This window comes from Pelophylax lessonae, assembly GCF_965119305.1.
Source record: "Pelophylax lessonae genome assembly, chromosome: 9".
In the NCBI taxonomy this organism is placed as follows: Eukaryota; Metazoa; Chordata; class Amphibia; order Anura; family Ranidae; genus Pelophylax; species Pelophylax lessonae.
The window spans coordinates 136,727,738-136,739,234 of NC_138776.1; the positions used below are offsets into that span (position 1 = coordinate 136,727,738).

The 11,497-nt window shown below is 43.0% G+C and overlaps 1 protein-coding gene across 1 annotated transcript in view; it reads left to right on the forward strand.

Annotated features, from left to right (window-relative positions):
* Nucleotides 1–11,100, forward strand: part of HELLS (helicase, lymphoid specific) — a 34,864-nt gene extending 23,764 nt beyond the window's left edge. The window contains exons 14-22 of the mRNA XM_082266850.1: nt 749–897; nt 974–1,112; nt 4,730–4,813; nt 4,966–5,085; nt 5,181–5,297; nt 5,892–6,051; nt 7,959–8,055; nt 9,610–9,686; nt 10,804–11,100. Of these exons, the coding sequence (XP_082122976.1) occupies nt 749–897; nt 974–1,112; nt 4,730–4,813; nt 4,966–5,085; nt 5,181–5,297; nt 5,892–6,051; nt 7,959–8,055; nt 9,610–9,686; nt 10,804–10,880 (1,020 nt within the window). The 3' untranslated portion in view covers nt 10,881–11,100. The remainder of the gene's footprint in view (nt 1–748; nt 898–973; nt 1,113–4,729; nt 4,814–4,965; nt 5,086–5,180; nt 5,298–5,891; nt 6,052–7,958; nt 8,056–9,609; nt 9,687–10,803) is intronic.
* Nucleotides 11,101–11,497: the final 397 nt, after the last annotated feature.

Here is an 11,497-nt window from a genome sequence, read left to right on the forward strand (position 1 = left end):
TGTGGGAGTTGGCACACTCCTGAATGCAATGGGCATTAAAGATTTATTTTTACACTTTTGTAACAGTGTAAAATAGTCATGCATCTCTATTCATGATTCATGATTCTCCTAGGGTTTTCTGTTATGCATAAAACTGAGCATGCAAGACTTCTGCATGGGAACCTATCTGAAGTGAAACTAAATACTGAATTGTGAAACTGAAGATTAAAAGGAGCAATTTTCTTATGGCAACCAAATTTTAATTTCAATATTTCCAATAATACTGAAGGCGTTTATGAAGACTGCAACTAGACATGCAGTTTATTGCAGAAGATATGCAATCTCTCCTGCAATAAAATCCACGCAACTGCCTGATCGCAGTTCGGTCATATGTAAACAGAGCTGCACATGCTCAGCTTAAATAGCCATCGTGATCCCTTTGTGCTGGTATAACTTGACACCTGCACAGGAGTTGGGTTATTTTGCACTGATCAGTGAAAATGACTAAAGACCAGCACACGGTGAGAAGTGGTCGTGTGAGGGATCCGGGCTGAAGGAGTTCCCCTTTTAGATATATTTTACGTAGCGCTTAACTGGGAACTGCTTTCTGGGTCTATCTGCGGTTTAGAATTGTAATACAATTCCCCCCATGCAGCTTTTATTTTTATTTTTTGCTGTTAAGACTATAAAACATAAAGGACAACTGGGTAGAGATTTGGCAATATGTACTAGTGTTTACATTTTGGTGTGTTTTTTTTTTTTTCTTTAGCCCACAGAGCCAGTACAAATATCTAATGGAAGAGGAAAAAGAAGAAGTCGCAAAGTGGTCAATTATAGTGAGCTGGATAAAGAAACTCCGAATGAACTTGAAAAGTTCATCAGTAACCTCCTCAAACAGCAGGAAGCTGAGCAAGAAAGGTATTTGCTATGTAACTCTTCTCCCTCATTGGCAACCAGCTGTAGATGTTTGTGTAAACTAAACTGTCTTCTGCAGGACTGTGATGGAAGTCAATATGCCAGGGAATGCAGAAGTGAACCTTAAAATGAGGAATATCATGATGTTGCTGAGAAAATGTTGTAACCACCCATATTTGATTGAATATCCTCTAGATCCTGTAACCCAGGACTTCAAGGTAAGGCTTCAAGAGGTAGTCTTTATGTGTAACTGAAGAGTTTGAACATGGCTGCGACTAAGGATCGGTTCACGCATATGTGGTGCTGGACACCACTTGTGATTCGGATAGGAATCGGATTGCATTCCTTTTCAATCTACATGCGATTCTTAGCAGTGCGATTTTAGCCTATTCATTTTGTATTGGCTTAATTTGCACTGCAACGTTAAACACACACACATGCAGGGACTGTTTGGGTGGTCTTGCCACTTCCCTGCGATGGGGGCAGGGCACTAACTGGTGATGGGGGGGGGGGGGGGCAGGGGGGTGTGCCTCCCATCCTGCCTTGATCTGTCCCTGGGTCCTGGTCTCCCTCCTCGGTCCCTGTAAGCCTTGTGGTTCTGCCATTTTGCCTGGCGACTGGTTGGTGTGGCCAGCATGGTGGAGGTTGTCCCTTAGTAGTGTTACTTTTGTGGGGCCCCCTTTTGTGAATCGTGGAGTCTTTTGGAGCACATTTTCCCCACCTGATCCCCTCTGAGGCTGCGGGGCCCTCTGGGTCCCAACCATCCATCCACTGATGGCTGTCCTGGTCCCTTGTGTCCCAGGTGGCGGTGGCTTGCGGGCAACAGGCAGCAAAAAGTGCCCCCTGCCTCATATCTCAATCTGATTTGGCTGCCGCGGAAGTGGGCCACCCTGCTGGGTCTTCAACCATGCACCTGGAATCCTCTGATAGTGAGGATGATTCCTCCTCTTTTGCGACCGTGCACAAAAAGGCGCTGGTGGATGCACTGATTGTATATGTGCATGAGACTCTGAAGATGGGAGGATGAATCTGTGACTAAGATGCAGGTGCCCTTTGGCACTCACAAGCCATCCAGAGCGGCAAAGGGGTTTCTTTTTCCTGCCTATCTTGACCAAATTGTCGCTAAAGGGTGGGGGATGACCAAAGTGTCCCTGTGGGGGTCTCGAAGTGCTTTACTAGACATTACCCCTATGAGGAGTCACTTAAGAAGTGGACTGTGCCACCGGTGGTGGACCCTCCTGTTTCCAGATTGAACAAGGCAACCATGATTCCGGTTTAAGAATCCCTGGCCTACAAGGATCCGGCTGACCGCAAGGCGGAGGCTATGGCCCGCACTATGTACACTCTGGCTGGTTTGGCAATGAGGTCGGTATTCACAATTGCCCTAGTGTCGTGTCGCAAACTGACTGAGTGGGCTAAGCTCCTACACTGTGACCTGGAGGGGTAAACCGCTCCCCCCTTCCTTTGCTGGGCTGGCAGACCAGCTAGCCCAGGGGCTGCAGTTTATATCTTGATGCCTCTTTGGATGCGACTCCCCTGATGGCTCGCATCTGTTTTGGCAGTGGTCCTTGGGGCGTGCCTTTTGGCTCAAGTGATGGTCTGCGGTTCAGCCTTCAAAAAAGGCCTTGATTGATCTTCCTTTTCTTGGAACTCCATGTGATCAGACGGTCTGGATCATTGGATGGATCGTCTTCAGGGTTGTCCAGTGTGCATTCAATCGGACAATGCGGCCGTGTTATGTCAATCACCAGGGGGATGCTGGTCGCCAATGTTTCTTGACCGCTTCCTCTCGGGGAGGATCTTCTGTTCTAAGGACCGATCTTCCATCCTGCTTTAGTCGCTGGTTTTGACGGCTTGGCTGTTGAACGCCAGGTGCTGAAGAATAGGGGTTTATCAGGAGTTGGTGATTCCTACACTGTTGGAAGCTAGGAATTCTACTTCTAGGAAGATCTACCATTGTACATGGAAGACGTACATTGTGTGGTGTGAGTCTCTTGGGGTTCATCCTTGCTCCTTCTTGTGGCTCAGATCCTAGCCTTCCTTCAACTGGGGGTTGGACAGTAATTGGCTGTGAGTGCATCAAGGGCCAGGTATCTGCTTTGGCAGTCTTCTTCCAACGACCTTTGGCCACACACTCCCTTGTGCATACCTTTCTTCAGGGTGTCTGACCATTTTGGTTCCTCCAGGGCGGGCTCTGTTGCCGCCTTGGGGTCTTAATTTGGTGCTTTCAGCTCTACAGAAGCCTCCCTTTAAAAATATTTGGGAGATTCCCCTGCTTACGCTGTCCCTGAAGGTGGCCTTTTTAGTGACCTATCACCTCTGCGTTCATGGTGTTGGAACTGGAGATGTTAACCTGTCGTTCACCTTACCTGGTGATTCAGAGATAAGGTGGTTCTTCGCCCCTGTCTGTCGTTGCTTCCAAAGGTTGTCTTGGATTTTCATTTGAATGAAGACCTTGTGTCGACTTCCCTGTAAAAAAAAAAAGTAAAATCTCCTTCGTTCAAGGGACGGCTTTATTGCTGGCACTTAGGATCTTGCTACCTCTCAGGACGATGGGTATCGATACAAACTGAAAACAAGAGAAGGGCGCACTGACCTAGTGCAATGTGGCAAGAGATTTATTGGAAAATTAAAAACGTATGTCATACATTATACTCCCAAGCATATGCTGAAAGTAAGCATAAAGTTCCTTTTGCAATCAGACCTCCAAGACAAAGATGCTTTTTAAAAAAGCAGGACTGGAAAGCGTCCGTGGTGATGGGGCTGATGCCTTTCAAGGGAAAACCCTCTTCATCAGAGCCGTTCCCAGGCCTAAACATCCGAAAGAAATTGCCTTGCATGTGGTCTGGGCAATTAGACTCCATAGCTGCCAGGTACACCCTTTCAGCAAGTCAGACTCTCTTTGTGCTCACGGGTGGACCTCAAAGGGTTGTCGGCTTCCTCTGTGGCCATTTCCAGATGAATCAGACGGTTCAGGCCCTTTTCCATCAGGAGTCGGGTTCCTCCTTTTCCCTGTTGAGGCGCACTCTATTAGGGCGCTTAGTGCCTTCTGGGCTTTGTCATCAGGCTTCAGTGATGCAGGTTTGCAAGGTGGCCACCTGGTTGTCGGTGCACACTTTTTTACAAAGTTTTATAAAATGGATGATGGCATCTGCGGATGCTTCCTTTTTGACCGCAAGGATTCGCAGGCTGCTGTTTAAGAGAACCTGATCCTCTTGAGGGTGTATTTGGGGGGTTTATTTTTTCCAGGTGGGCTCTAGTATTCAGAGTTCCTGTTGCCTGGTTGGCTAATGTTTTAGCCTTGGGAATTTTTGTTCTTACCTCTCGGGTTTAATACTGCTTTGGGACGTCTCTCAATGAAGGAAAGAGAAAATGGGATTTTTGACTTGCCGTAAAATTAATTTCTCTGATGTTCATTGACGGACACAGCACCCACCCGGTGCTCTGTGGAGCTATAATTCTCCTGACACTGCTTGTAAAAGAGTGGCTATAGCAGAGTATACCCCCTGGGACTGCCCATGGGTGTAGCCAGAATTATTTTCTGCCTAGTGTCCTACTCCTGTAGGGGGCAATGTAACCCAATGGTTGTGAATATCAGGAGCTGTGTCCATCAATTCAGAGAAATGGATTTTACGGCTAGTCAAAAATCCCCCATTTTTTTGTTTGTTTTGGCGATCTGATTCTTGCAATCTGACTGCATTTTGCCATCTGTTAACATTTGACACCGGTGGCAGATGCATGTAAAATTGCGCATCTTGCACCGCATATACGTAAACCAATGTATTGAATGTTTTGCACAGAAACAAGTCTCAAGTTTGTTTGTTTTTTTTGCCAGATTGATAAGGAACTGATAAATAGTTCAGGAAAGTTCTTGATCTTGGATCGAATGTTGCCAGAAATGAAAAAAAGAGGGCACAAGGTATTAATGCTGCTTACTTTTTACCTATAGATTTGTGCAAGTTCAAAGCCTGCTTTTCATTTTTTTTTTTTTTTTTTTTTTTTTTTTAGAAGTATCATTTTTTTCATGCTTGCGTGTTGTTTTTTTTTTTTTTTTTTTTTTTCCCCCCTCAGATTTTGATCTTCTCACAAATGACAATGATGTTGGACATAATAATGGATTACTGCTATTACAGAAATTTCAACTTCTGTAGATTGGATGGATCTATGGCGTATGCAGAAAGAGAAGAGAATGTGAGGTTTTAGCTCTGTATACTAAAATATTGAGTACCTACTGATGTGTCCTGTGATGCCCCCTTTAACTTTTTTTTTTTCCTCCTTTTTCACAGATGCACAAGTTTAATACTGACCCTGATGTTTTCATCTTTCTGGTTAGCACACGGGCAGGGGGACTGGGAATTAACTTGACAGCTGCGGATACAGTAATCCTTTACGACAGTGACTGGGTAAATGCCATGTCTCTTATAAAATGTCTATTTTTTTTTTTTTCTAGTGTCCATGGTAGGGTAGAATTAATAGCCCCCTCAATGTAAACTCTCCTAATGGCAATTCTGTAATCCTATATTGGCAACAACATCTTGGCTAGAAAATTGTTTTCTTGCTAGCATGCAAACCAATCCCAACTGTGCACACAGGGGTCGAATAACTATCTTGGTGCTTCTGTAGTACTTCAGTCACAGGAAACTGTTATGACCCTCTTGCTTTAATACTTTGTCACTGATTCAAAAATGTGCAATAGGCACTTTCCTTTCTGTTCTGTGGTTTTTTTTTTTTTTTTTTATTTTTTTTTTTTCTCTTCCCTTCTCTTCCTGCTCACTCTCCTAGGGCTGTTTTCTCCCAATTCCCCATCCAAGTACCATGTGTTTAACTGCTTGACTCCTGTGCAGTTGAAGGGACTTGCTTTATTGTGTTTTTTTGTTTCCCTTTGCTTGCACATAGTGGCTGAAAAGTAGTTACATGTCTGAATTTGATGGCTTCAGATGGTCTGTGTCCTTGGTATAGATGCTTTTTCTAAATGTCCATTTTCTAAATTTGTACAGAATCCTCAAGCTGACCTTCAAGCCCAGGACAGATGCCACAGAATTGGTCAGACAAAACCTGTAGTGGTGTATAGACTTGTGACGGCAAATACTATAGATCAAAAGATTGTGGAAAGAGCAGCCGCCAAAAGGAAGCTAGAAAAGCTGGTGATCCACAAAAGTAAGCAGTTGCCTACCCTTGTATCTTAAAATAAACTTGAATTTGTAATAGTACAAGGTTTACTTACAATGCCTGCTGTCCCACACGACCTTGTATTCCATTAAGCAGCCACAAGGTTGTGCTCGCTCTTCAACCGGCTGTAAAGTGAGTAATTGGTCTACTGTAAATCACTCGATTACTTTCAGTGTGGTTAAACCTGAATGTGTTTTGGGGTTAAAGGTATTTGGTTTGATATGTTGTGACCCAGAGCTCGTAAAATTCCAATGCAAACTTGCCTGCTTTGTGTTGCACAGTATTGACTGAGTCTAGGCCAATTATAACCACCCCCCCCCCCCCACACCACAACACGCCCACCCCCCCATACATGCGCGCGCCCCCCCCCCCCCCCCACATACACTTTATTAGGTACTAGTTAGCTAGTTAGTTCTGGGTTGGACCCCTTTTGCCTTCAGAACTGAACCTTTAATTCTGTGTGGCATATTCTGTTAAATTTCTTTTTAATTTTATAATTTAATCAAATTTAATTCTGTTGTGAAATCTTGCTGGAAGTAGCCATCAGAAGATGGGTACACTGTAATCATAAAGGGATGGACATGGTCAAAAACAATTCTCAGGTAGTATCAACTGAGCATAGTTTAAACACCACGGCCTAAATGGGCCAAACTGTGCTAATAAAAATATCCCGCACATTACTCCACCACCACCAGCCTGAACTGATGCAAGGCAGGATGGATCCATGCTTACGCCAAATTCTAACCCATCTGTTGAATGTTGTAGCTGAAATTGAGACTCCTCAGACCAGGCTACATTTTCCAGCTGACAGAAGTGGCATCAGGTCTTCTGCTGCTGTAGCCCATATGCTTCAAGTTTCAATGTGTTGTGAATTCAGAGATGGTATTCTGCATACCTGGTTGTAAAGAGTGGTTCTTTTGTTACTCACTGGATATTTTCTTGCATACGTATGTATGTATGTATGTATATTCATCATTTACTTTAATGAATTTTAGTGAACACATAGAATATCAAAATTTTTAGTAAAATATAAATGAAAAGCCACGTAAATAGATGCCTGTGTCAGCGCTGTAAAATTTGCATACACCCTACAAACTATTGTACCTGAAATATCTCCATAGGCAACGCCTATAAACCTTTCACAGGTTACCATTTTAGTTACATGAGGTCTAGTGCTGGAATCATTGTGCTTGCTGATATTTATGAGAACGTGTGTGTGTGTGTGTGTGTGTGTGTGTACACTGTAAATTTTTTAAAGCCTCACTGTCCCACCATGCAAATGAATCGCATTTGTATACATAAACCATTCCCCCCCCCCCCCCCCCCCGATTCACATCCCTTGATATAGCATAGATGTATGTAGTAGATCCTCTTTGTGGAGGGGTGTGTGTGGGGGGGGGGTTGGCTTCATAACTGTATCGCCTAAATCTTGTAATTTCAGTGGGTTTATGTAAAGGGTTTATTACCACTATGAATTGTCAAACTCTGCCACCTGCTGGCTCCACGGGGTAAAAATTTTATGTAGTAGTTTTTAAATTTAACCTTACTCGGTGTGTCCCAAGTACTGAACAAACCTGTAAGATATTAAGGAAAATATTTACAAAAACATGAGTGATTTTCTAGTATTTTAGCAAGCGTACATTTAGGTTAATTCTACCACTTTTGTAAAGGACTTTGGCTAATGTTATAGTTCTGATAGTGAACCATTGGTGTGGGGTTTGTCATGGTGTCCCCCTCGACGAGGGGTGGGTGGTCTGGCTCTTGATTTCCAAGCTGCCTCTGATCCGTACATCTGATAAAGCTAAAGTGCAGTATTTCCCATTTGAAAACCGTAAACATATGGCATTCTAAAAATAGACATGTAAAGCTATAAGTCATATATATTTTTTTTCCAGATAAATTTAAAGGTGGGCACAATGGAATGAACCAGTCTAAAAGCTGTCTTGATCCAAAAGAATTACTGGAGTTACTTCAATCTCGGGATCATGAAAGGTAAGAATAGGGGTTATGTTTTTCTGTCCGGAGAGAAATTTTGCAGACTCTGAAAAAACTAATTTTCGTTAACCACCGACATTTGTCACTGATCTGACCTAGAACAGGTACACAGATCAAAAATGTAAGCTCGAACCTGTAACAATCGAGCATGAAATTAAATTATATTGGACAAAAACAAAGTTGAATAGTAGGGGATGTAGACTTTATGTCCTTCTCGGTGATGAGTTGTAACTGGTAAAGCAATATGGCAGCAATGAATAAATGGGTTGTGTGAAAGGGCTGTTGTTGTTTTGGGCTCCAAACATATAGGCATTATGTAATCTTGTTTGTTTAGCCTACAGACCATTAGGTTCTGCAAACATTTAATAAGCCTCTAGCAACGTAGTCCTTAAGTATCAGCAGATGTTGAACAATGCCTTTGTGTGTTTGAGGCCTTAACTGTGGCAGTTAGTGTTGGGAGCTGACGGAAGACGTGCAGCTGCAGAGAGTGATGTCTATACCTTATCCTTTAACGACCAGGTGAAATTGAATAAATTCAGCTTTATTAAAATGTACTCCACCCACACAGCCACATCATTCATTCTAAGCGATCTGTGAATGTATTAGAGGTTGTACACCGAGAATTTTTTTTTCTCTTCTTTACATCCTGAAAGAGAAACCCATAATGAGCTAGTATGCATCGCATACTAGCTCAATGTGAAATACTTACCTTAGAACAAGCCCCCGCCGTGCCGTCCGCTTACCTGTATGACGGGCGACATGTATAGTTGCCAGTCTTCCGGGATCGCGGCATCCGGCCATCTGATTGGCCGGAGCCGCGGTGACGTCACTCCCGCGCGGGAGCCGACGGTCACGGCACGGGGCTCTGAAGGAACGGCACGATCTGCCGTTCCTTCAGAGCGCATGCGCCAGTGTCACTGGCTGCCTTAAAGGTAAATATCTCCTAAACGGTGCATGTTTAGGAGATATTTACAGTACCTATAGGTAAGCCTTAATATATGCTTACCTATAGGTACAACTTCCTGAGGAGGGTTTACTTCCTCTTTAAGCCTTATCTGTCTGCAACGGAATTACTTGTAGTTCAAATGAACTGCAAGAATGCTATCAGCACACTCTTACTCCATTCTTTCTACAGCTCTGAAACTGATAGCCTGTACAGAGGTGAGAGCACAGAGCAGTAGGAGTGTGCAGGAGCCTGACATTTGACCTGCGATCCATTGCTTTGCAGGTTCCTGAGATGAGGAAAAAATGCACTTTACCTCCCAAAAACATGCAATTTTTCTTTTTTTTAAACTTTAACCATTGAGTTCCAGGTACCATTTTTAAATTGCATTTGGAATTTATAGTGCATGCTGTACAGTAAACAATTTTCAATGGGAAGTATGGACCAAGTGGGTTTCAAGCTCATGTGCATAATGGCGCATTTTGTCCTGTGTAATAATAATTGCATAGAGTTGTTTGAGCGTGGTATGATCTAAGTACTGTGTGAAGTGTTCACTGGCCGCTTTTTAATAAATCTTTTGTGAGATGTTTGAGTGTCTCTACTTTCAGAGAAGTAAAAGGATCCAATGGAAAAGTCATGAGTGACAAGGACCTCGAATTGTTACTGGATAGAAGTGACCTCATTGGTGAGTTGAGCCTTCTAGGCGACATAATGCATACAAAAGACATGGAGTGTGTTGCTTGCCCATGACCTGAACACCACTAAAGGCTGTTTGCAAGCCAACTGAGCCCTGACTTCGTTTTTGGCTGCTTTCAGTGCAGAAGTGTACCCCATCTGTGAATATAGGTTTTATTCAGGTGTCTCGACTGTAAATCGAACACACCAAATCTGAACTGTACATGTTCCTATTGACCTGTAACACTACTCAAAATCAGAGCTCAACAAAGCCCAGGCGCCAGGTCGCATTGGCAACTAGAATTAGCGACCTGGCGCCTGGGGTGCACTGCAGGAGGGTTTCTGTCCCTTTTTCATAATCGCCCTGCCACAGCCGGAAGGCCCCTTTCACACAGGTAGACCTAATTAGACCTTTTAGTCTACCCTATGGAGTGGCAATCCGCTGCCATCCGATCCTGTTCGCTAAAAACAGATGGATGGTGGTTCCATTTTCCATCCGTCCGGTGAATCTGATTGGATGGCATCAGATGGAAACGGACAGACTGTCCGTTTCCATCTGATTGCCCCATAGAGGAGAATGGGCTGTGTCTGCATAGAGTGAACAGGACCGGTCATCCACCTGCTTAGCGCGGATCAGCATAGATCCCCGCTGAGAAAGCGGATTCTGCTGAGCGGAGGGGCCTAAGGCGGCACGTGATACTCTTGGTCATTGGCTCTCCTATCGCCCCCACCTTGCTGCACTGTCCTTCCCTAGTGAGCCGCTGCCCATCACACGCAAAATTACAAGGCATATTTTCATGGCCACAATAAGCCAAGTGAAAAAAATGACATTGCATTAAACACCTGGTGTGTCAAATCAGAATATATTCATTATCTACACAAGTTTAATGCCTAGGATTGATTCTAGTCTTTTATGTGTAAATTTAAGATCAGTCATTTTTGTCATTGAAAATAAAGCTTTGTTGTAAAAAAAAAAAAAAAAAAAAAAAAAAAAAAGCTGGCTCCTAGATTCCAAGCAAATTTGTCAAACCCTGCTCAAAATAATGCATTTTATAACAAACGGTTGAGCATGCTATAATACAAAATCCTGTGTTACTATGGTTAACACTTATTCCATTCTTTTCTAGCACAAATGAAAAATCCACCTTGCGAAGAAAGTGGGTCATTTATGGTTCTTGAAGACAAGGAGGAAATTGCAGTCTGAGATACCACTAGTTCACTATGCACTTCTTTCTACTTTGTTTGCTTTTAACTGTAGGTTAGAGAGCAATAGACCTTCCTTGTCACAGTAGAGGTTTACCTTGGACCTGAGAAAGCTCTTTTTAAAGTACCAGTGTCTTTTTTCTAGATTCTTGGAATGCCATGCCCATCACTGCACTTTTACTTGACTTCAAGGTTATATTAATGAACAGTCTTCCTGTGGAAGTATTATGTTTGTTTTTTTATTTGTTATAAAACTGTTAATAAAAGTTGTAATGAATACTATCTTACTGTGTTGTGAATAGCACCAAACCACAAAATGAAAGCGTTTGACTATTACTGGCTCAGAGGAGTGTCTGATAAGGTGCTTTGGAAGTGCTGAGATTTTGACCTTGAAAGATTTGTTTGGTGTGTGTGGGTTTTTTTTTTTTTGCGTGTTACTGCACATTTTTATGGCTAAAAATTACTTCCAGCCACTAGAATCTATTGGAAAGAAACCATGTAAACGAAATGTGGCAGTTTCCATTTTTACATTGATCAATCGCTTTGCAATCTGTTTTCAGTAATACTTAGTAGAAGTTAAATTTTGGTGTGCACAATATATTTCACCAAAAGGTTAAT